At 47.1% G+C, this 25,385-nt stretch overlaps 2 protein-coding genes across 7 annotated transcripts; one reads left to right on the forward strand and one right to left on the reverse strand.

Annotated features, from left to right (window-relative positions):
• Positions 1-34: 34 nt before the first annotated feature.
• Positions 35-4,719, forward strand: CUNH9orf16 (chromosome unknown C9orf16 homolog). The gene is made up of 2 exons (XM_027649850.1): positions 35-157; positions 3,165-4,719. Exons 1-2 carry the CDS (start codon positions 70-72, stop codon positions 3,356-3,358), a joined length of 282 nt encoding a protein of 93 aa, XP_027505651.1. The 5' UTR covers positions 35-69; the 3' UTR covers positions 3,359-4,719.
• On the reverse strand, positions 4,249-24,233 carry CIZ1 (CDKN1A interacting zinc finger protein 1). 6 transcript variants are annotated; one of them, XM_027649843.1, is made up of 17 exons: positions 23,733-24,233; positions 23,303-23,427; positions 21,291-21,406; positions 18,620-18,786; positions 17,485-17,620; positions 16,512-16,572; positions 13,662-13,741; positions 13,225-13,304; positions 12,104-12,286; positions 11,622-11,752; positions 11,147-11,231; positions 10,465-10,578; positions 9,971-10,150; positions 9,270-9,339; positions 8,065-8,186; positions 5,174-5,384; positions 4,249-5,089 (listed from the first exon to the last, which is right to left on the reverse strand). In XM_027649843.1, exons 2-17 carry the CDS (start codon positions 23,398-23,400, stop codon positions 4,800-4,802), a joined length of 2,124 nt encoding a protein of 707 aa, XP_027505644.1. In that variant the 5' UTR covers positions 23,401-23,427; positions 23,733-24,233; the 3' UTR covers positions 4,249-4,799. The 6 variants fall into 6 exon arrangements, with proteins under 6 accessions (XP_027505644.1, XP_027505643.1, XP_027505645.1 ...); XM_027649842.1 differs by lacking the exon at positions 23,733-24,233 and having other exon boundaries at positions 23,303-23,617; XM_027649844.1 differs by lacking the exon at positions 23,733-24,233 and having other exon boundaries at positions 5,174-5,321.
• Between the last annotated feature and the right edge of the window lie 1,152 nt (positions 24,234-25,385).

The following is a 25,385-nucleotide window of genomic DNA, read 5'->3' on the forward strand; positions in this document are numbered from 1 at the left end:
ATTGGCCGTGGGCCCTGCGCGCGCACGGGGCGCGCCGTGCGGGCGGCGGCGAGGCGCGGGCACGGCGGGATGGCGGGGCCCAACGGGGACCCGCACGTGGTGGGCGGCGGCCCCGACGACGACGACGGGGACGGCGGGGACACCTTCGGGGAGGAAGGTGCGTGGGGGCGAGCGGGGCCGCCGCCACAGTGGGGAGCCCCAGCGGGGCACGGTCTGGCCTGGCCTGGCCCCGTGGGCTGCGGGTGGCAGAGCACAGGTGCGCCCAGGTGTGTCCAGATGTGTCCAGATATGTCCAGGTGTGCCCAGGGGTCCTGCTGGCGGCGCTGCCCGACGCCCTAGGTGTGCCTGCTGCACAGCAGTGCGGGCTGCAGGGTTTGATTCTTGCTCAGCCGTGGGGCCCCGAGCTCTTCCGTGCTGCCCCTGGGGTGGTTGTTTCTTTTCTTGTGAAAAGGTGATTCCGTGCCTTTGGTGCTGCACGGGGTGTGGGTGCTCAAGGAGAAAGAGGATGTTCAGGTTGTGAGAGCACAGGGCAGGTCCCGTGAGAAGTAGTCATGTGTGGAAAAATGGAATTTAATGCAGACAGGTTGGTAAATTCCACTTTGGAGCGTTTCTACACTACCTGGGTCTGAAATTTCTGATGCAGTCCTGTCCAGTTAAAACCAGCTGATGGAGGAAGTGAGACGACAGCAAAGCTGTAATGCAGACGTAGAGGTCACTCTTAAAACTGGAACTCTTTCAGAGTAAGCACTTTGTTACCCTTCTCTTGAAGGTGGTGACAAGTTGGATTCTGCTGTTTGCCGTAACACCGTTCAGTTTGCAGATGTGACCCACACAGGTGGATTTCAGAGTTCTCTGGGATCCACCTGCAGTGACAGAAGGATCATTTCTGCCCTGAAACACCCCAGGAGTGGTCAGGGCTTTGCATCATCAGAGTGATTTACATTTCACACTTTCTGAAGACCTCAGAGACACGTTTTCTGTGACAGAGAAAGTCACTAAATCGGATCTACATCAAGTCTAATTAGGTTGTTCAGCTTGTGATCAGCTGATTTGTGTGCAGTAGCTGGTCATAGAGGGCTGCAGCTATTTCCTGGTCCTGGAGCTGAAGCTGTGGATCACTTCCTTGATCTCAAATAGAAACCTTATTTTTGTCAGCTGTCCTTGTAAGAATGCAGAGGAGTTAATGCAATTGCCATACCCCGTCAGTGTTTTCATTAGGGAATGTGGTTGTTTCCACAAAAATCCACCAAGTATGCAACAAATGGAAGACAGTCTTTTTACAGCTTATTTTAAAATTAAATGGTTAAAGTTTTTTCACTTCTCAAAGCTGCACAAATTATATGGCCTTCGCTTGAGCTTTAGGCACTGAGAAAATTAAGCTCCTGCTGTGATTACAGACTTCTTGCCAGGCTGATGAATATCACTTGTCACAAGTGGCTACTGTGTCTGCTTGGGATGTGCTCACCATTTCACTGCAACATGGTGCAGCACACTGAAGTAGAGCTGTGACTCCTGGACATTCTCACACACCTTGAACCAGGGTCTGAAAAGTAATGCTAATTGTCACCTTTTTAGAAAGCCTGTGTTTGTGGGATCAGTATGGAAATGCAAGGCCAAACTTTTATAAACAAGCTCAAATGCAACACACACAATTATCCAAAGAATTAAGGCTGTAACACTCTGAACAGCTTCAAAGTGGTGTAAGAAAAGGAGGACAATTATTTTTTATAATGAAACTTTTCCTTAGCTATTAATATTGCAAATGACTGCAATGTTTAAATATTCACAGTTCTTTTAGAGCTGCTGGGAATGGCAAGGCCTGGGTCTGGTGTGCTGGGGCACCAGGGAACTTTTAATCAGTAGGTAAAAATAGAAGTAATAATTTTCCTCTACAACTTCAGCTACCCACATGAATTCAGTACCCAATAGAATGCAAAAAAAAAAAATTACTCCATCAAAACTTCTTCATCTTACCTGATGCAGTAAATACAAATATAAAAGGTACCAGCCTAACATTACATACAAAAAATGAAGGGCAGAAATCAACAGTTTAATTTCTATTGGGTTGTACTGTTCCAAGTGCCTGCTGGTTTATCATTTATATTCAGCTAATGAAAGTTGGCAGCTGATTTCCAGCACTGATCCAGAATTTTTCTGAAATACAAGCACTCATTTCAAAGAAATATTCTGTGCCCACGGGTCACAGCTCCTCAACAGCCTCCCTGCACTCACCCAGCCCGTGTGGCTTCAGAAAGGAGCATGGGACTGGCTCCATGTGGGGTCCCTGTAATCCCCTGGGGTTCCTGAGTAACCTCTGCAGAGGTTTATCTTGTCTCTTTTTTTAGTTTGTTTGTTATTCTTTTATGACTGTGTGAATATTGCTTGGGGCAATCCAAAAGCAGGTGTTTCCTGCAGTAGCACAACACTCTTCAGCTGATTAACAGTGTTAACACTGTGAAATGCCCTTGTACCAAGGCAAACTGCTGTGCTTGAAACTAATGCTGTGAATAAGAAACTGTACCTGGGGAACTGACTGTCAGTGAGTCTGGGTTTAATCTGAAGTACCCAAAGCCTTAATGGTGCATGAAAATCCTGTGGTTGAACTTGGTGCCCCACACTTACCTCCCTTTGGGAGTAACAGTGCCAGCACCTTCGGGCTCATCCTGCTCCTGCCACAGCCATGTTTTGTCAGCCTGACCCCAGCCAGGCCCTTGGTGAAGCACACCCCAGCCTGGGAGCCTTTCACAGAAAATTCACAGAGAGTAAACACTGTGGCACGCTCCCAAAATGCCTGCACCATCAGGAGAGATGATCCCAAAGGCAGCTAAAAAGGCTTACTCGTCCTTGGGATTTCTGTGGTACTGTTGCAGTCAGCACTGAGCCCGTGGTCAGCTGTTGGTGTGTGAGATCCAGGGCTGGCAGATATACCCACAGTGGCTTTGGGCTGCCCAGGTACCTTGCCTTAGATCTTGTTACCAGTGATCCAGCCTCCCACTGGCCCTGTTTGATCAGGGAACACAACCCAGGCAGGATTCAGTTGTACTTTACCTCACCCACCCCGGGGCAGATAAGGCACAGCCCAAACGCTCTGGGCGTGTTTTGCCAGAGCTCTCGCTGCCTGCAGTGACAACACACTTACACTGTTCAGTCTCTCTTCCTTTTAGAATATGCAGCAATAAACTCCATGCTGGACCAGATCAACTCCTGCTTAGATCACCTGGAGGAGAAGAATGATTATCTGCACACCTGCCTGAAGGAACTGCTGGAGTCCAACCGCCAGGCCCGGCTGGAGTTCCAGCAGCAGAACGAGCAGCTGAACATGGGAGCTGATGGACAGGGCCCCCAGCCTTCTGCTTAGTGTCTGACCACAGACTCTCAGCTGGTGCTGCTGAGGGACTTTTACTGCTCACCAATTTAATGTAAAACTTGAATAGAAGAGGTGCCTCGTGCCTGTTACTTGTTCCTTCCCCTGGTTGTGTCCTGCCATTCACCTCCATGTTCTGTTTTCCTTTAGCTGTGAGAGGTGCAAAGCACATGGGTGGGTGTAGGAGAGCTGGCTCTTTCTGCTCCCTGGCACTCACACTTGGTTAAAGCTGGTTGTAGGAAATCTGATGCCGTGCAGGTAGTTTGCAAGCAGGCCCTCTTCACAAAGAGGAAAAATGATCTTTGCTCTCTTGTACCGTTAAATCCAAGCAAGGAGTATTATGGCTTTAGCCTCTTCCCTCAGAAAAAGCACAGTAGGCAGGGGCTGTCCTGACTCCAGGCTTGTCCCACCTCTAACTCTGGTGACAGCCTTGGGGAGGGAGGCCCTAGGCCAGCTCCTGCCTTGAAACTACAACTTGTCCCTTAGTCACATTAACTGTGACATACCAAATATTGGCACATGGTCCCAGACCACTGGTTGCTTCCATTCCCTGCCAAGCAGATAAGACAGGCTACCAGGGTGATGTTTTTGCTGTTATTACTGGGAGCTGCCCAGCTTCTCCAGCTGTTGTTCCAGACTCCAAGGTGGAGAGAGGCAGAGCAGCCTGGTTAGTCCCCACCACAGCATCATCTACAGAGAGCAGAGACAGAGGCCTGCCTGCCCTGGGATGTGAGCAGAGCATTCCCTGGACATTCTGACAAGGCATGAGCCATCTGGTCTAACTTGTGATCTTGTCAGAATGGCCTGGAGCCAGCACTTTGAAGCAAGTCTTACTGTTCTACTTATGTAAAGTTAAAGGAGTTTTTTTTGAAAGTTAAAAGAGGTTATTTATAAGAAATTGTTTTATTAAAATCAGTTTGAAACAAAATATGTTCCTGAGAGTCTCCACTATGAGAACAGACTAGATTAGGCCTTGTAGTACTAACAAAGGACCAAGGTGCACATTGTTGCCTAGCTTAGGACACAGTGCTTGTCCAAGAATGTGTGTCTTTGAAAGGAAACTGTTCTGAGAAGCAAAACTGAGCAACAGCCTCCCAAGAGAGAAACTTCTCTGCCTGGAAAGGAAATGAGAAGGACTACAAAGAATTCTTAAGTCTGCATCCATCTACTCCATGAACTTTGTCCCCTGTGGAAATCACATTACCATCTTCTTTCAGGTTCAACAGTCCAAGCCTCAGTCTTTCCACATAATTGCTGTATCCCAACTGTACAAGTAATAACCAACACCATCCTGTATTAGACACGCTAAAGCCAGGCTTATTTATTCTTAAAATAAAAACAGCAGTAAAGTTGAAGGTTTTGCTCTATTAAAAGACTCAGAAAATAAACATTTCCAGCAAATATCATATGTAAAGGGCTCTCCTTTAAGGCCACTCTATCTGGGTTTGCGCCTAGAAGAGCGTCTGCACCCAGAGGTGAGACCGGCTGTCTCACCTTTGCCGAGGGAGGAAGGCTCTGCCTCCTGGCCTGCATCTGCTGCCTCATTCTGTCCTAACCCTCCTCCACTCCCTGGATCCTGGTGGTCATCTGTGCCTTCCCTTTGCCTGGCTGCGTTGGCTTCCTCCTCGTGTCCCAGCAGCTCCCCTGTGGCGCGGCTCTCCTCGGGGAACACGCAGGCAGCACTAGTGGCAGTGGACTTGCTCTCTTCCTGTAGATTTTCTTCTTCTACAACCATGATACCACACACATGGTCAGTCACACTGGCCAGACTCTGGCCCTCTGCCCCAGAGGTGGCCAGCTCACCCTTACCCTCCAGAGACCTTGGAGTTTGTTCTTGCAGGGCTGACAGCTCTGTACCCTCCTTGTCTATCCCACGATCATCATTCATCTTCTTGCTGGTATGTGCTGTAGTAGCAAGAGGCTGTTTTGGATCATCCAGCAATTGGGAGCTGGAGCCCTGGGAATGCAAAGGAGCCTCGGGGTAGGCAGTTGTGGCACGATGCCTCGCTGCCTTGTATCTCTGCAAATACAAACAAACCAACGTGAGAGGGAAGCTCAGCTCAGCTCCTGTCACTGCAGCAAAGCAGCAGCTGGTCCAGGAACACCTGTACAAAAACAGTGGTGAGTGGCAGGGGCACGACTGGTCTCAGCAGCTCCTGGCCTGGCTGCTGAGGCTTTCAACAGAGAAAGGTCAGCTCCTGTGAGGAAAAGTGGTGATATTAAAAACTGAAGTCCTTCTCACATTACTTAATGCTGAGCGAGTGCATGGCAGACCTGTGGCTCCCGAGACAAAAATCATGTTCTGGCAACTGTTAATCTCAGTCAGACTCAGGACTTTGTAGATGTAACAGAGCAAGTGACAGCTCCTGCTTCAGCTACTGCCAGGACACCTACCCTGGGCACATGAGGCTCTGCACCACCCTCAGCTACAGGTGAGATTTAATGTTTATCAGCCAAAGCAAGGCTTAAGTTGAAAGCTTAATATTTCTTCACTGTGTTGATACAATCTGCACAGTCAGTGGAACTGTTGACAGGAAGACTAAGATATCAAGAATATATTGTTACAAGGCACTGAGGTTTTCCACAGAATAAAGGTAACATATCATCAGTAAAATTACTTATTTGCACTCGCTATCAGGATGAACCAGTAGAGGTCTGTAAAGAGATTAAAATGGCTACTAGCCATGTTCTAGACCAGATTTCAGGAAAACAGCAACTCTCTCTAGCTAACACACAGCAGGAACCTGGTCTTCAACACCCAGAGCATGAGCTAAAGGAACAAACCAAAGCTCCCTCTTTTCCACAGCAGTTCCCTCCACAATCAACTCCCTTTCAGCTGTCTCCTAAAGGGCTTCTTGAACTGGCAGAGGCCATTACACCTGACTGTTTAAGGAAACAATTTTGAGCCCAATGGCTTTTACCAGTCTGCAGTATGGAATTACAGCCCATCAGACAGGCAGCTTTATCCTGTAATTCAGTTTATCACTGCAGGCTTGTTCTTTCTCTGCCCTCAAATGGTGGGAAATGCACAATATCCTATTGCATTGGAACTAGATCAGTCGAGTCAATGTTGTACCCAACCTAAACCAGGTACAAGCATGCAAATTCATGTTCAGTGATGCTGTGAACTGCCCCAGCAGCAGGCAATTCTTTGCTTTGAAACCTTCTGCTGAGCTACTCTGCTGAGAATACTCCAATATACAACAACAGTGACAAAGATTTAACTCAGATTGTGGCAACTCTGAGGCACCCAGGCAGCCAAGAGCAATAGTTATCTGGTTGCAGGTATTTAAGGTTAAACTCTTCTCATAAAAAATCCCTCCAGGTCACTCTGGCATCCATTTGAAGAGCATCTGATTTCAGCTCTAAGTGGGCCAAAAGAGTGACATAAGTGACTGCTGCTGCAGTTTCGCTCTAAGCTGATCTAAAGCAAGCCAGGAAAACTTCAAGACTGATTCCTTCACTCCTGAAATGACTAGCTGCAGGAGTGGGAGAGGATGAGCAACCATGAAGGAACAGCTGTGGTCTCCTGCCATCCCAAATTCACTGCTGTAAGTGCTGGCTTCTGCAGCACCCCACCTCTTGCTGGAGGCAGTGAGGGCTGACTAGGAATACTTTCTTCTGGCTGAAGACTAGAAGAAAAACATGAATTTTTGGGGGTTCAGGAATGGGTGTGTGTGTTTGGTTTTTTCTTAGGCACTATTTAATAAGCTTGTAGGAAAAACCAGCAGCTTTTGGGAGCAGAGTGTGGGTGCAGGCAGAGGACAAAGTTGGTGTGGGAGCCTCCTTCCTTGCCAAGGTCAGCAAATACTGCTCTCCCACACAGGCAGGGCCCAGGCAGTGGTCACAGGAGAGGGCAGAGACTGTGCAAGCCCTGTGTACCCTCCACAAGGTACTAATCCAGGCCCCTCACCCCCTGGCAAGTCAACAAGGACAGAACGATGGAGGCAGATTCCAGGCCAGCCCAGTAGGAAAAGCTTTAGATACAAAAGCAGCAAGGGGCAATAGGGCTTCTTTAGGTGGAGCCAGAAAAGCAAAGGAACAGCATCAGTTGGCAGAGCTTTGTGCTAAGGAGTTTCTAGGAAAGGGTAGCAGACAGACAGACAGACAGACAGACAGACTTCCTCTTGCAGGCTGACCCTGGGGACAAACGGACTCCCACAGCGTGTAGATTCCATCACATAAAGAGTCTGTAATGTTAAATTTCCAGACTTCTAAAGCTGAGTATCTGATTTTACCAGGCCTCTTCGTGGATGAATCACACCCACAATTTTGGCTAAAGGAGCTGTTCCTGCAGTATCACAGGAGAAGATGCACCAGCTTTCTTTACAAGGAACAGCCTCTGTCCTTTGTTCTTACCCACCTTGACCCACCTGTCTCTGGTCTAACAGAAGAGGCCTAGACTGAACAACAGACTCCACAGGTTCAGCAAACAGAGCAGACACTCTGAGGAAGATTCCCAGCCAGAAACGGGCAACAAGATGACAGCAGCAGTAGCTGGGAAGCAGGACTGGACTGGTTTTAGATCTACAGGGTGATGGGAGACACACACAGAGCACACCAAGAGAGAACTATGGCACAGTGGACACCAAGGATGATGGAAATGAGCTGGAGACAAGACAGCTAACGTGGTGGATTCGCTGGAGAGACACGCACGGGGGGAACAAATGCCAGGCCATGCAATCGCCAAAGGGTCTGACCTGAAAGTTCTCAAAATGCATCAGGGACTTGCAGTGTGCGAGCCGGGCAGCGGAGTCGCTATGGTAGAATTTGTGACACAGCCTGCAGAGGTAACCTGCGACGGGGACCAGAAAATCCAGGCCTGCGAAACGGGAGGGGAAGGGAAATCACAGATCACATTGAATGGAACTCAAATAATGAAAGCATGTTAAAAGGGCAAGGGGAGTGGGGGTAGAAAAGGAAAAGTGGAAAGCTTTGCTTCTGTTAATCAGGGATTTGCAAGATGACTTGCTGAATATCTCTTCTTACCATGGAATGGCTGTGGTTGATATTCAGAGAGAAATCTGGCTGCCAGAGCAAAGAAACTACACAGAGCATTAAGGGGGGAAAAAGGGAGAAAAGAATACAATGGAAAACTACAGAGAACATGTGATCCAATGTAATGGGATCAAACCAAGCAGAAGACAGCAGGCACGCAAGAGGAACACGCAGAGAACATTCACAGCATGAATCATTATTCCATCTGCCACACGATAGTGGAAGGTTACAGCGATATGGGAGATTGGTGTAAACAGAGCTCTCCTTGGGCACAAACCAGCCTCTGCAGAGCTGCCCTCCTCACAACACCAGCGAGGTCAGAGGTTTGAAGTCAGTCACTTACAGGGTGGGGACCAGACACAGCCATCTGGAGGCACCACTGCCCACCAGGGCAGCAGCACGACTGAGGAACTGCTGGGTGCAGCGTGGGGGGTCTGAAGCAGAGGAAACATGCACAGTTTGGGCTCTAGCAGAGAGTTTGATACTGTCAGTGCTGCTCAGTATCTCTGTGCAAGCTGCATTTCTGTTGGAAAGCATTCCAATCGATATGCTTTCCGACTCCATCCTTCCAGAGCATCCCTCATTTGCTACCTACTTTCTTCAGTACTCCTGCCTTACTTGTTCCATGTCCTACCTTAGAAAAGCATCTGGCTCTCATCCTTTCTTCTTCAAAGCAAAAGGCAGCTGACAAACATCAATCACATCCTTATGTTTTATCACACAATAATAAAGCAACGTTTGGTCTCTTCTCCAGGCAGCAGTGACCTGCACCAGTCCAGTGCAGCTGCTGGAGCACCATGGCCCAAGAAGTCATTATATCAGTAGGTAGAGACCATCCTCTCTTACAGAAACAGCATGTGGCCAGAGAAGGCTCTGTGGGCCTTTGTGCTTAACTCTGCTTGCTTACCATAGGCTGTGTCTGGACAATACTTCTCACTTCCTTCGTAATCCTCCAAAGACACTTCCTTCAGCCCAGTCTGGAAACCAAAAGAACATTAGTGCCTACTGTATCTGTGGCAATTCCATTCCTGGGCTCTTGCATTTTTCTGGTAAGCTCAGGAGCAAAACAACAGGATTAGCATACCAGAGACAGAGTTGCACAGCACCTGGTCAAGGGCCAGATGCAAACCCCAATGTCAGCAACCCACTTCACTACAAGGGCTAAAAATCAGCCCTTGCACTCCAAGCTTGAAGTAGCTTAGCCATGTCCCTCCTTCTTGGTAACTGGGACAATATTTATCTAGATAAAGCTCCACATATATGTTTGCTATGAGACCCAGCTGCTGCTGGGCTATTCAAACAGACCATGTCAACATCTGCTTGTGCTCCTCAGCAACAAGGTAATGTTTGAAGACAGCAGCAAGAGCTGCTGAAGACAGCAGCAGGAGCACAGCAGAAGCCCCTCCTGCATCCCACACATAGTGCCTGATTCTCTTTTGCATCATTCTGTGCTCTGGAAGAACCCTAGAGCCTTCACTCTCCTGCTGTAGAGTGCAAAGTTGACCAGACTCTTGAAAGCCTGAGCTCAAACAGCCAAGACCAACTAAGTCACGAGATCCCACAGCAGATTCTCAGATAGGTCACTCCTTCTCCTTTTGCATGGCTTACCTGCTTGGCAGCAGAATCCTCATTCTCCATCAGCACTACATCAGGGTCTTCCTCCTCACCAGCTCCCCCTTCCTCCTCCTCCTCTTCCTCATCATCATCTTCAAAACAGCCAACAGCATCCACAGTGATCAACTCCTCTGAATCTTCTGGGCTGCCCAACTCCTTCTCTCCCAGCCTCACCTGTCAGGTGTGGAACAGAAAGATAAGATCAACTTTGCACTCGACACTTAACAAAGGAAGAGCCCAGACCCTGGACTGATTGCATTTGATGAGCAGAAGGGACTGCAAGAGGGGCACAAAGCTATCTTGCTTCAAGACACATCTAACTCCTTGCTCCTTTTTCACTCAGTTTCTTTTAAGCTCTAACAGCTGAAGTCCAGCAAAAGATGAAAATTAAAACAGGGCTGGAAGAACTGCACATCTTCCTTTCAGCCCTGCAGTAGTGAGGGTAGCAGCCCCCAGACCTGCACAGCTCTCCACCCAGGCAGTGTTACCTCTTTGGCTTTCTGTTTGTGCTCAGGGGACTTCATGTGCTCCACGAACTTGCGAGGGGTCTTGAAGTGGCGGCTGCAGACAGTGCAGAAAGGACGAAGCGAGCGTTTGGCCAGCTGAGGAAAGAGGGACAGTTCCATAAGTCAAGAGGCACTACTTTGGAGGAATGCAGGTGAATCTTGAGAGAAATGAAGTCAGCCCTGCATCTAAACCAGGGAGACCACAAAGAGAATAGTGTTTTCAGCAGAAAGGACTCCTTAAGTCTTATCCACCAAAAAGACAGAAAACATGCAGAGCAAAACTAAGTGTGTCTTACAATTTCTCCCCTAGAAGCCAATAAATATGCTGACATGCCTAAATTTTAGCTTGAAAAGGCTGCTCACTATTCAACAGATTAGGTATGATAAACCATATTTATTGAGAAAAGTCAATTACACACTAGAGGTGCTTCAGGCCACACTGACACATCATGACAACTGGAGGCTCCAGCACTGCCAGTGATCAGGGGTAGGAGATAACACGACAGTGCCCTTAGGGAGGATGTTACTGGCAGAACTTCATGTGCAACCCTACACCCTAATCACTTTTTCTTTGCTGCTTGGGAAGCAGGAGCTGCTAGACACAGTTCCACTCCATCCCCACAAAAGGTCAGTGCAAAGATGAAACCCAGGCTGTGGCTGTTACCTTGTGTTCCTGGGTCCTGCGATGTTTGATGAGATCCCCTGTGAAGTGCACCTGGCACGTGTTACACCACCGCTGCTGGCTCTCTCTGAAGTGACAACAGATATAGCTCTAAGTCACACCTTTTTTACATTCTCCATGGAATACTGCAGTTTGCAATCTGTCCTTGGCATTGTTTTCCCCACCATTCCTGCCTTTACGGCCCCCGATTTATCTTCTCCCCTTCCCACACATTTATAGGTTGCTTTAGCCTGTGCTGACAGAAATGCACCAGATAAAAAAAGTCTCCAACCTGATGTACTGTATTAAAAACTACACAGGTCAAAGTCAACGCTGGTATCCTTCAGCCTGAAGGAGTTAGCTCTGAAACCAGAGGGATTTCATACCTTACCTAGAACTCAGGGGCAAACTGGTGCTGTGAGGGATTTTAGAACCCATGTAGGGCCACCAGAGTTTTCTGGTGCAGACCAACACTTACCCATCTTTTTCTGCTAGCACCTTCTGCTGCTTCACCATGGGCAGTAGTGAAACAAAACAAACATTGCTCATGTGCTGAATCTCCCCAAGTCGCTGCTGGTGCTGAATTCCAGCCATGTGGGACTGGAAATTCTGAAAGAGAGGTTAGGAGAAAAATCCATTTAAATGTATTCAAAATACAGAAAATAATGGGTATGAGCTATGCTTTCCTTTCTTTTGACTGCTGTTTAACAATGAAATAGCATAAAAGCTTAAGAGCATGGTTGCCTGTGGATCCACCCACATTCTCTCTCTAGCAGGTTGCTTGCCAGCTCTCAGGAGAGGTTTATTTTATCTGCATGCTTGTCATCATTTTTTATGCTCCTTGTTCCTGAAGCATGAGCCCTTGCTAACAAGTCTCCTGCTGCACCTCCCCATGACAGCCAGCCATCTAATTCCCATCTCCTGACCACCCGGATCCCTGTCAGACCTGTGCATTTTTACCTGCTGACTGCAGCAGTTGGTCTTGCAGATGTAACAGTAGAATTTAAGGACCGATTCGGGGTTGGGATCAGCTGTGCCCACCTCACAGGCCCAGTGCCCTGGTTTCAGAGCTGTTGTACTGATAGCTCTGCTCTCACTGCTCTGCTGAATAGTCACCTTCAGTGAACCTCCAGAGCTCAACACCTGCCAAAAGAAAGAGTCAAGATCAAGTCCAATTTCTCAGCAGAAGACATTAAAAGTTACACCTGCTTTTTGTATGTCACCTAAGCTCTCTACTCTTTAGGAAAATGCATTTAAGCTTGAACCCACATGGGGCTGATCAGAAGGACTCTCCTGCACACTCCTCCTCCCAAAGCTGCTAGATCAGCGATCCCTGTGTCATAGCACCAGGACCCTTAGCACAGATGGCTGTTTCTGCAGCCTCTGCAGTCACTGTATGACCCACTCTCTGGGGACTGGAGCTACAAACAATTCTTGATAAGGGACATAATCAGCTCATGTTTCTCCACTGCAAAACTAAAGGCAACTCAGGCCAAGACCTGATGGAGTCAGGAACTCAGACACAGGCAGGATGATACATTTGATCACATCATCAAACATTCCCAATTATGGAAGTCTGATTCACATCTGAGGTTAAATCTTTTGTCTGCTCACAGATTTACACAGGATAAGGTCCTGGTTTAACATCCAGCATGTGGGCCACATATTTCATGCAAAAGCTCTCAAGCTGCATCTTTAACACCATCACCCGAATTTTTTTACACCTGCTCTTCAGCAACATGGAAGGTGTATTTAGCTATGGCCCTCCACACATATATTTTTAAGTAACTCTTTCAACTTCCCATTTTTCCAGATGAATACTGAAATCTTAATGAGCCTCCCATCCACAGCCAGCAGTAGGTGAGGAACAGGCCAGCAGAGGTACAAAAGCAGCAAGTCAGAGCAGACTGCGCACTAATTGCAGACATATTATGCCTTATTGCCAGGGACAACAGCTTACAGCAGGAGACAGAGCTCCAGACGTGGGTGCCAGCTGGTTCCCAGTGGCAACGGGCTTCTCCAGGATGGAGGGGGAGGTTGTATGTTCTGCACCACCCCTGCGCAGAGCGGTGTCTGCTCACCTCAGGAGCCTTCGGTTCCTCGGAGAATTTCCTCTCTCTAGAGAGTTCTTCAGCTGTGTACTCCTTTGCACTGTCTGCACCTAAGAAGGGAGAGTCCTTTTAGCTACCTTAAATCAAAGCAGCAATGGTAGAAAAAACAAAGCAGCAGGTGAGTGAAGTCAGGGAGCTTTCCTCACAGTGCCACTGGCCATCAGCCAGTTCACAAACCTTTCTCCAAAGAAATCCCTTATCAGAGAGGGAAATTTCCCATCATTTGCATTTGGTAGGTAACATATTTTGAGGGACTAGATTTGGATTTGGTTTCTAGATTTTATCCTCCTTTCCCCATCCTGTATGATTGGAGGAGGGACATTTCTCGTGTCAGAGAAATGGAGCTACAGAGGCAGTTCCAGCAAGGAGTGCCCTAAAAGTGCAAAGGACAGGGTTCAGTAACTCACCATCAGCTTGGACATGGGCGCTCGAGATTCCTGCTTTCTTGCTGTCTGTGGCATCCTCCAACGGAGACTCCTCAGTCACACTTCAAGGATATCAAGAAAATAACCTTATTTGTCATGTCACAGACAAGAGATTCAGGAGGCACACCAAGGCACAGGCTGGGTCTAAGCTAACACACTCTCCACTAAACCCCCAAATCAATAAGCTACTGGAAGTGGTAATTCAGGCAAGAACTTGGCAGAAATAAATAAAAACAATGAGGAGTGGGTGTTCTAGAACAGATTCAGAAACAGCAGCCAAATAATCTGGACAAGAAGATTACAAGTGATTTTTTGGTTAACAGCCCTCTCCTGCAAGAAGCCTGCAGGGAAATAAGTTTGTACAAGAAATATTCTTAATGAGAGCTTTGAGAGCTCAGTCCTGTCATGATTGGTGACCTGGACTGTGCTCCTGGCTGCTCTGTGCATGACAGAACAGAACTGAAGGAGTTCTCCATGGTGCCTTACAGGGATTTCACCATAACTGCCTGCTCTATTCATACCAGTCATGTTTCATTCCAGAGTCCCTACAGTTCTGTTTGTGGGGGAAGCAAAAACTGTACAAGACGCAAATCAAAAGGACCTTGCTTTGTTTTATTTGGTACTGGTGATCTGCTAAGGAGAAAGAAAGCTCCCGAGGGGACTGCTGACAATAAATGTTTGACTCCCAGAGGGCACAAAGGGTACTCTGCAGTCTCTTTCTCCTTCCCCCATTTTTCCATCAGGACTAACACTTTTCACCGTGGCTTGACTATCTGCTCTGAGGGCGGCTCGAATTCCCACCTGCTGGTGTCCTTCTACCAACAGGGAGCAGCACCTCCTGCACAAGCAAGAGGCAGGTACCGCATCCCGCTATCCAAACACACCCCCCCTCGCATAATTTATCAGATTGATACGTGATAATGTAACTGGGTTACACGGCTATAAATATGCAGCAGGGTTGGGGCAGTGCAAACACGAATCCGACAGGAGTGGCTGGCATTAACATTATTTGTCAAGTGCTGCCAGCAGGCTCAACACTGACTGTACCACCCGCAGATGGTGCCAGCACTCAGGGCGAGGGTTTGCAGCCTGAACTGCAAATCTGAGGAGCAATCTAAGGGAGCAAAAGCCACCATGAGCATGATCTAAGGAGGAAATGGTATTCTATGGATACTTGTCATGCCATGCTAGAAGTGGGTGTTCAAGGAGGGTTTGAAGATGACGAGTGCTTTCTGCACTGGAATGAGGATGTTGTTCCAGGTATACAGATGGTACATAGGAGCAAAGGCAGAAGTGGGAAAAACCTGAAATGAAGAAGGAGGCTGGTATTCCTGGCTAAAGGGAAATGGAACAATGAAGCACGAAACAAGTTTATGACACGGATGGGGAGAATGCCCTTGTCATCTGTGAAGGGCAGTATGAGAACAGTAAACTACTTTTTTCAGAGATCCATCATCTGTTCATGGGAAGTTAAAAGAAACACTTAAAAAAAAAAAAAAGCTAAGGAATGATCTATTCTAGGTAAATACCAGTCATAATATATGCATCAAATCTGGCAGTCCCTAACTGCTGCTTAGGAAAGGATTTTCCTAATAGCAGGCTTGCTGCAGTGAGAGCTGTCATTCCTCAGACTTGATTCTTCTTTTTTCAGTGCATGTAACAGGACTTTGATTAATACCCTGCTAAATATTAATGTAATTAAAATTAAATTAGCTTTGGCAAACAGATTAACAAAGCACACACTCAAATGTATTCGACCTAGCTTTAATTGAATTTATTCACTTTCTTGCTAATCAGAGTCCATAATTCACGGTGGTCCCTGCACACACAATATTTATCACTCTTTAATGTTTTACTTTGATGTTTGGATATTACCTTGATCATGTAATCCTGGAATATTCTCCCCAAAGCTATCCATTAATCTCTAATCTACAGATGGGAAACAGCGAGGTGAAGGAACTTGTCCAAAAGCAGGCGGTGAATTGCTAACAGGGAAGATAAGAGGACCCAGGAGTCCTGACTCATCGTCGTTAACATATGTTGGAGAATTCTCAAATCAATGCCTCCAGAAATCTGTATTCACTCCCTCCTCTTCTCCCTCCGCACCAGCTAAGGGTGACAGTTCTGGGAGAGGAGCAGCCCCGTGCAGATGGCACATCCCACTAGATGGCAATGCAGCCCTGTCTGTCCTTCCTGCACCCTTGGGATGCAGGGAGTGCCGGGATGGGCCTGCCATGGCCAGCGTGCCCGCCTGCTGCACATCCCTGGGGGATAATAGGATTGCCTTTGTCTATTTTTACCCAACAGACAGAGGTACTGGGAAGACAATCTTTGCAGAAGGGATACAGAACTCAGCACTCGTGGATACAGGCTTGGATACTAGGGAGTATTGATTCCCTTTATCATTCCTCAAAATAAACTACCCTCTCCTACACCTACTGTAACCTAACATATTCCAAAGCTTTCTCTCTCTGCTCATTTTGATTTTTGACATTTAAGGAAGAAAATTAAAGAAATATACCAGAATAGAAAAGAACATCTCTGCTTCTTACAAGGATCCTGGCAGGAGAACACACGAGCAAACTCTGCTTTGTTGCACATTTAGATGAGCTGCATCTCTGATTTTTCATTCCCATAGCTGGGTCAGCTCTTGCAGAGACCTTACAAGACTCAGCAAGCATCATGAGATTTTCTGAATTGTTCACAAGCATCTGAAATACCTCTCATATGCTAGACATCAGTCCAGTCCAGTCCAGCCCTAATTATCAGAAAATAAAATCAGACAATAATTCTAACCTCAGGAACTATCTCAATACCCCATTCAATAAATACCTCTTCAGTCTTTTTGCTGCAGGCTCAGTGTTCAACACAGACTCTGTTGGAGTTCTTGGCTCTGCAGGAACACAGAAGGAGATGTCCTTAGCAAAGCAGACCATGCCACCTTGAGCACGTTCCATAACTGAATGGCAAATGCCATAAGGCTCTGTTAGAGCAAATAATTCTAAACATTTGCTTATTCTGAATTTGAGAACTGCACTGACAAGGTTAGATAATGACCTCAGATATTTAATTGCAATATCACTGTATGAGGTGTTGTCAAAAAAAAGAAATCTATGTTTATGTCCACTAAGTGGCTCTCAGTCCTGTATATATATATAAGTGACAAGAGCCCTGATCATGGGAACATTAACACAAGCCAAGGTGGCACATCTACAACCACTTAATCAGGTTGTTTTCACCACTGCATATACACTGGTCACCACCTCATCATATGCCTGCAGTTTTAGATTGGGCACTCTCCAGTCAGAAAAGACATTCCCACATCTGTGTTGTATCCGACATTTAAGACATTCAGTGCCAGCAGTTTCTGTTCTGACAACTGGAGCACAAGGACTCTTTCAACTCATCTTTTCCTCAGCATGCTGGTTGCAACTGGTTCTGCTTTATGTGTTTGGCTGCATGAGATGTTGAGTTCAGCATGGGTAAGGCAATGTGGAAGCTCCAATTTCAAACCAGTTTTCTTTCCCCCCCCCCCCATCTTAAATGGGGTTTGCTGTCAAAGTGACTTCTGAGAGGCTTCCATGCAAGAGAGATGAAGCAGGCCCATAAAAAAATCAAAAATATCCAGGTAAAAGTGGTACATGAGACACATAGCAGAGGGCTATCACAGGCAGTTTAAGTATTTACAATTAGAAAGAAATGTAGCTGACTAAGCCTAAAATCATCTCTGGCCTTTGCTGCAGGACTAGTCAAAAGAAGTTTCTAATAATTGTAAGCATTTATTTTACTACGGTCTCCTCCTTACCTGTGGATGGTGAGGAGTTGTTCTGCTCTGAGCCTGCTTGCATTCCCTCTGGGATTTCCATTTTCTCATCACCTTGTGTTTGAGATGAAGAACCAGGATCCAGTTCCCGCTTCCTGTCAGGGACCCTCTGGAAGTCCTGCAATGGACAGAGAGTCACTGCCAGCCCTTGGTCCTTAACACACCCTGTCTAAGGCACCAGAGTTTTACTGTGGAGCAGGAACAGGAATTCCAATATGTGGAAATGGAAAGGAATAGATGGTTTACAAAGCACTGCTCTGCTTCAGGCAAGTTTACATGGCCAAACAGAGAGAGGCACTTCAGCTCCACAGGCAGCCCAGGACATCTCCCCAGTGCCTTAAGCAGCTGCTGTAGGAGATCCAGCTGCTTGTAAAGAGTAGGATCATGTTAGAGGGACTCTGGCAAGAGGTGCATGGGAAGGGAAAATAATAATCCAAAATAATCCCTCTTCTTTTGACCCTGGAGAAAGGACAAGAATGGAAGTGCACCTTATCCACCACATCTTTTTGACAGAATGGAATGAAATATGCAAAAGCTAATCTAAGAGGAGGAAAGTAGCAGTTAATTAATCCAAGAACTATTTTCAGGATACAAAAGAGGTCGTAATGGTAGAAAGTAAAAAAGGTTTTTACAAAACAAAAAAAAAATTGTAGATTTTACAAAATCCACAAGAACAAATATGAGCCTGATCTTAAAAAGAGGGAAAACAGCCCAAAGAGGCAGAATGCCCAGGGTAGGAGCAGGTCATTTGGGAACAACAAACTGCTTTGGAAGAGCAAAGCACTCAGCCAGGATTTCTTCTGTTGTAATTACTTTGAAGCTGGTACTTCTTAAGGCTCCCTTTATATCTCAGGTTTGAACAGTTCTGCTATGAAGAATTCTCTCTCTTGGGCAAGCGGTGACAAGAAACCTTTGCATCAGAAATGTAAATATGGACCACAAAAGCCTTCGAGATGGAATTATTTCTGCATTTCTGTGTCAGCAGCACGGTGCAAAACATCATTTTCTTTGTAAGGCTCTCTCCCCTCTCCTTTGTACTCCGCCTACAACAATGTCAACAGCTGCAAGTACAAAAGGAGCACAAATCTCTCCAGCAGTTGGAAAACCACAAGCCCACCTTGCGAAAGGTCCGGTTCTGCCGCTGGAAGGGAAGGCTGGGGAAGCCCAGCCGAGTTGGCTTTAAGGAGACCCCAACAGGTGGTGGTCCCAGGAGGGAATGTCTTGTAGCCTGAGGGAAGAACTGCTGCAGTGCTGGCGCTGTCATGTTAAATCCACGCAGGTTTCCTAGAGAGGCAAACACAGAGCGTGTCACCACCCTGAGCTGTGCAAAGGGAAAATATTCCACCTGCACAAGCAGCAGGCGGAGAGGGGAAGGGCTCCTCTGCCCTGTGCTCTGCTGGGCACTGTATGGGTGCTCTACGCTCTACCCTTTTCAGCACACACAATGATTTGATGTGATAACAACCATTACTATGGATCAGGCTATTTAATTATAATTGTCACTGCAGGCTAAGATCATTACAGCAATTATCTGATCTGAGCACACGAACGCTTGCGCTTGCAACAAACAAGGTCTCGTTTTGCAAAAACTCTCTGTAAAAAAAAAAGGAAAATTCACCCCACATTTCTGCAGCTGACAGCTCACACCATAGCATGGCTGCTGTTTAGCATAAGCAAGGAACAGTGTTTCATTTAAAACAGCACTGGACTTCTCAAATAAGAGATCCCACAGTCCCCTCTGCCACCTGGTTGTCATGCAAGCTCAGCATGTCAACCTCAACTCTGACACCCGAGACTCTGCCATTTCCAATTATAATGCTCTGCTTTCTGAACAGTTCTTTTCAGCATCCACAGGCTATTAACTAAGTCTCAACAATTTCTTACGAAGACAGTCCTTGCCATCCCCATTTCAGGAGTGAGGGAATACAAGGGCCCAGATGCCTCTGCTACACCCTCAGGAGCTGTCCATCATTCTGGGAACCTGGACTTCAATTGCTGTTTTTTCTCTCTCACTTGAATTAGTGAATACTCCAGCTTTTTAGCAGCTGTCAAAACAGGGCAGCAAAGTCTGGAGACAGGCACCCAAAATGTGAAAGAAACCAAGCTTTCTCTTAAAAGCCTGCAACACAATAGGAAGTAGTCCCCATGTTTGTCTTGAAAAGTAATCTAATCTATTCTTACTTCCCATAAACAATCCCTTACTGTAAAAGGACACAGCTATATTAAAAAAAAATCTGTAAGACAAGAAATCATCTTCTGCTCTTGCTTTGGTACCTTTGAAGAACCACACATCCATTTCAACTTGAAGTATTTATCTTTTCCTATTCCCACTGCTGAAGCCACATGCAGCCAATGAATTATTTATGCTGATGTTTCCCAGGGACAGAAATGCCAACAGCATCAGATATTCTTACACGTAACCAAAACCTGAATAACCAAAAATATTCAGATCCCTAAGAAAGGCCAAGTTAAGACACTGGCAACCATATTGCATGTTACCTGTGGCTACCTGGTGTAGGCTATTGAAAGAGAAGTCACAACTCTGGCATGCAGAGGTGAAAAGAAAAGGAAAAACACTAAGACAAAGCAACAAAGCACACTTAAAAGTGTTCATTAACATACCTTATCCTGCTCTATCTAATTAGCCTCAGGCACATTATTTAAATACAATTTCTCAGTAAAAGATTTTGCTTCATGGAAAAGGCCAGCCTGTGCTGAGATCAAACATATCTGCAAGGAGTGAGGCTGATTGGAGTGGAGTCAGGCTTTCCCTTAACAACAAATTGGAGTCAGGCTTTCCCTTAACAACAAATACAAATACTCCAATCTTCAGAGGGTGGCTTGTCCTTTCTCACTGCCACTTTCCCTACAACCTGAGAGAGATCTGTGGAGAGCCACTGGAGTCACTAGAGAGCCCTCTCTTTAAATGGGCAAGAGAGAACAAAAGAAGAGTTAGCGACACGCAGAATAAATCTTTTGTCTTCACATCTGGGCATGATTCACAGGCAAGATAGAAATTGCAGGCATTAATCTAGACTAGGCACCTGAAAACTATCCCAGGTACTGATTTGCTGCATTGAAAAGAGCTGTCAGGTTAAGACATGAGCAAAAAATAAAAACATAGCTTTATTCCTATTATCTTTACATTAGCAATGCTATTATAAAGCCATCTTCATAGATTTGTTTTGAAAATACATATGGAAAAAACCAAAGGCAAATCCACTTGGGGAAACACAGTGATGGAAGAACAGTGATATTATTCACCAGAGAAATGACAGTCATTTCAGTGAATCAAAATTTCACAAGACAATTGAAACCCGAACCATCTTCCACCACAATATACTTTATTTGTTTGTACTCCACCAAGTTTGGACCAAGACAAGTATCTGCAGCAAACAAGGTTAGTGTATATGGAACAGATAATGAAATAAACTGCTTTAACCTTCCAACCAAGAAAGACAAACAAATAATAAAAACTTCAGTATTTTATCTAAACATATTGATGAAAAAATACTTGCTCCATCAAGTCTTAAGAGGGAAGGTACATATTTAGTATCTAACCTGATACCTTCTAATGCTGTTCCCAGTTGTGAATAGTAGGGCACTGAAGAACCTCTGTGATGTGGACTACGGACAAATTTAAAGGGGAGAAAAAAAAAAAAAAAGGCAACAAACGGAACTGCCAAGTGCAAGAACTGCCCTGGTTCAGCAGGAAATAGCCATGCTGTGGTCTGAGTCCACGAGGATGATTAAATAACTCCAGTAAGCGTTTCCCATAACGACAGTACCTTGCATCTGCTGCATGAGTAAGGCCCGCTGAAGCATAGGATTGGCATTGAGCAGCGATGGCTGATTTGTTGCCCGTAAGCTCAGCATCTGTTGCTGTTGCGGTGGCGGCAAACCCCTGGAAAAGAAGGCATAAATCGTAAGAACCCAATAAAAACCGCCCCCTTCGATTCCAGGCACCTAACAACCATAAAAGAGGGGAGCAAACAGCTGAAATGCCGATATACGTGCATGAAAAGACACCGTGCAGCGGCACTGTATCCTCTTTCTTCCACTCTCCTGGAATTTCCAAGCTGACAGATTGTCTATCAAAGAATTTGAGGTCAGAGACAACTCCTTAGCACCAAGCCCACATGAAGCCTCTAAAGCAGCATAAAAAAAGCCCAGGAGCTGACTGCAGTTCTACAGAATTATGCAGCACCCGTCAGGAGAAATGAGTGATCTAGATCAGCAGCTACATTTAACAGGACAACAAAAAAGAAGTCCTAAAAACCAGGGAGTTTTCTCAGCAGCTTAAAGCACATTTTCCCAAAATCAACACCTCCCACACGGAGCCAGACAGGTCAGAACTGTCAATGGTGCCCCCTAACTGCAAGAACCAGATGGAAAAATAAAGCACGGCCTTCATATTTAAAACACGAGGAGGAAGAAGCGAGCAGAGAAGAACTCTCCAGTTCTAAGGAGGGTGGAGCAGACCTGAGAGAAAAGTCTGAAGAAACTGGCAGGCACTTATTCAAGCGATTGCAAGGTCAGGCCCACCTCTAAGCACGACTGCTGACACAGCTAAATCTGTCAGGGCTGAAAAGAGGTACAAACATGGATCGAAATATCCACCCTGACAAAAAACCCCAACCCTCTTAAAAGAATTCACAGCAGCTCATCTTCACATTTGCTGCTCTAGATTGTTCCAGTCTCAGAGCTGAGATATTTATACCACAAAAATCGTACTTTTAAAGGTGCAAGATGCAGCCATGCTCTCTGGCAGTCAGCCCCTTACTGGCATTTTAAGAGCAGCTTTGTTTATTGTATAAGACATATAAAACGGTAAAAAGATTTGGAGGTTCATATTTCTAGTAAAACAGAAAAATTCCCACACTGACCTCAGAGACAAATGCCTTATAAGGATAAAGTAATATAATAATTTCTTAAATAATAAATTAACTGTATTATTAAATTCGCACCCCATTGCTTTAAATTTGCAGAGCATAAGGCTTTAAAGGTAACAGTAAGTGCCAATAAATGCGTTATTTCAGAGAATTTGTGTTGGTTCTAAAAATCTCAGCTCATCAGGGACAACTGCTCCTATCTAAGTTGTTTTACATCTTGCTTTTTTTTTTTTTTTTAGAGAACCGTGGTTATTTTCTGGCAGATGTCATTTCTCTTTTCACAAACAAAACACGATTTTCTCCATCCCCTCCCTGCCCCACCGCGCTCAGCCACAGCCTCGGTGCCACTGCAGAAATAAGTTCCATCACCTCACCCAGGCCAGCAGAGAAAGAAAACAAATAAACAGCTTAAGTTCAACAATAAAATAATAAAGTGCTCGCGTCTACCGAGGGTGGCTCTGCTGGGTTTCTGCAGGAGAAGGCGTTTTCCCCGAGCCCCGGCTGCCCTGCCCTGCCCGCCCCGAGGGGCGACGCTCGGCCCGGAGCATCCACCCACCCACCCGGCGGCTCTGCCCGGGTCACCCCGCGGGTCTCGGGGACTCCGCGGCGGGACCGCCCCGGACAGCGGGCAGGGATCCCCGGAGCGCTGAGGGGACGCGGCGGGACCCCACACGGGCCGCCGCCCGCGCTGCCTCCATCCCTCCCACACCGCGACCCCTTCGCTGCCTCCAGCCCCCCGGCTCTGCCCCGATCAGGCCCGCACCCCGCCCGCTTCCCTTTGTCGCCTTCCCCGCCGGGGGAGGGCAGCCCCGCACCCGCCCCGCCGCGGCTCCGGAGCGCAGGGAGGCGGAGGAGAGCGGTCCCCCGGGACAGGCCCCGGATCCCCGGCCTCGCGTAGCGGCGCTTACCGGCCTCCCTGCTGCGCCGGGGGGTGGTGGTGCTGCTGCTGCTGGAGGAGGTGCTGGAGCTGCAGCAGCTGCTGCTGGAACTGCTGCTGGTTGAACATGTCTGGGGAGCCCCGAGCGGGGCGAGCCTGAGACAAAACACGGGAGGGCGAGGGAGGCACCGGCTGCGGGGCTGGCGCGTATCAGCCCAGCAGCCATTGAGCAGGGGAGCCGCCGCCGCTGCCGCCCATTCATTCACTGAGCCGAGCCCCCCCTGCCGCCTCCTCCTCCTTCCCCCCGGGGTCATCGCAAGCGGCAGCCTGTGGAGGAGGTTTCCAAACCCCACCTCCCAAAACCTGCTCCCACCCTCCCCTGCCCGCGGCGGCCGCTCCCCGCGGCGGGGCCGTGCCGGGACCCGCAGCCCGTTCCCTTCGCCTCCCCGCCCCGCACTCACGGCGCAGCCCGCGGCGATCAGCGCTCCCCGCCCGCCGCCTCCATCTTCCCGCCGGGAACAAGAACCACCTGCCCGGCCCCGCTCCCCTGCCCAGCCCAGGCGGGAGGCAGCGCCTTGGGCAGGGCTGCGGGACCCGGCCGCCCCCGAGGGGCTGGGGATCGCCCCCGGAGCCCCCGCTCAGGTCGCCCCTGCCCGCAGCACCTCCATCCCTCATTCCCCGCACAGAGGCGGGAGTGAGGTCCCCTGTCCCTCGGGAGGGCTGGGAGGGGATGGACACCATCTGCCCAGGGCTGGGCAGGGAGTGGAATAAACGGCTGCAGAGGGGGAGCAGATGGCATCCAACAGCGTGGGCTTTCTGCTCTTTGTGTTTTTTAAAATAGTCCAGGGGAATCTTTGGTAACCATCTCGCCAAGGAGATGGAAAAAACCCAACGCAGCCTCTGGCCATTTGCTGTGGTCACATCTTGGCAAACCTGCCATGAAACCTGGAAGAAAACAAACAGGGACTTTTGCAATATTGCTCTGTGCTGTAGCCTGAGATGACTTTTGTAACAGGTCCATCCCTTTTTTTTTTTTTGGCATGGGGGGAGTGGTTGCAGCAAAACCTTTCCTGCAGCACCTGTTTTCTGTAAGAAAATTAATTTTAAGGATGTTCAGTACACACAGCCTCTGTATGAAAATGTACTGTGACTGTCATTTCTTCTTATACTAAACCTCACAAGGGTAAAGATGTGTTTCTGCTTTTTGCTATTCCAGAGAATCCATCCTGAAATAATTTACTTTATAGTCTAATTATTCATGCCAATAAAGACTACTTGATTCATAAAAGGCCTTGGAATTGATTTTTAGCTGAAAGCATTGTAAGCTGAACACAGACAGTTACTGGTGATATACAGTTAGCATTAATAATTTTCAATGCAGCAGCATATGTTGATTTTTCCTTTGGGCCTTTTTATACCATCCTGATTTTACAATAATCAATTTGGAGATGACCATCCATATTAATCAAGGACAGGCCCTGTTCGTGCCCAGAGTCCTTTACCAGGTCACAGCTGTCTGCACACAGAGAAAACGCTCTCCTGTTAAGCATGAAAGCTGAAATGTCATCCCAGGGAACACACACACAGAGCAGAAAACATGCATGGAGTCTCTTTCAAATCATTTTTGCATAGTTGATCCTCTGCCCCTGTAATGGTGCTGTCAGAGCAGCCACTGGCCTGGCTGGTTTGTAGCAGTGGGGGAAAGGGTTAATCCTGTGCTTCCAGTCCGTATAACACGAGCCAGACCTGGGAAAGACAGAATTCTCGTATAGATAAACGTTCATCTGCAATTAGTGTCTTGTGGTTTTAATTCTACAACTGAAGTTCTTGTGTTCTATATATGTTTAACATTTGGAAATCTACAAAGCACCATGTTAATAAAAGATACAGGTGACTAAGCCTACAGTTTCTTTACCATTAGATGTTATATTCTGACATAGTCTAGAGGCTCCCCTCATAGTCTGGGCTTTCCTCTCTGAATTCCTGCATAGAAATAATTAAATAAACAACCTTTTTGAATTTATGAACAATGCAGAGATCTACTGCACTGAACACAAATCTGGACATGAATTTAGTTCTGTGCCTGCACAACACAAGCCAGGATTAGGGCTGTG

The sequence above is a fragment of the Corapipo altera genome, unplaced genomic scaffold, assembly GCF_003945725.1.
Source record: "Corapipo altera isolate COAL_440 unplaced genomic scaffold, ASM394572v1 268, whole genome shotgun sequence".
NCBI classification, from domain to species: Eukaryota; Metazoa; Chordata; class Aves; order Passeriformes; family Pipridae; genus Corapipo; species Corapipo altera.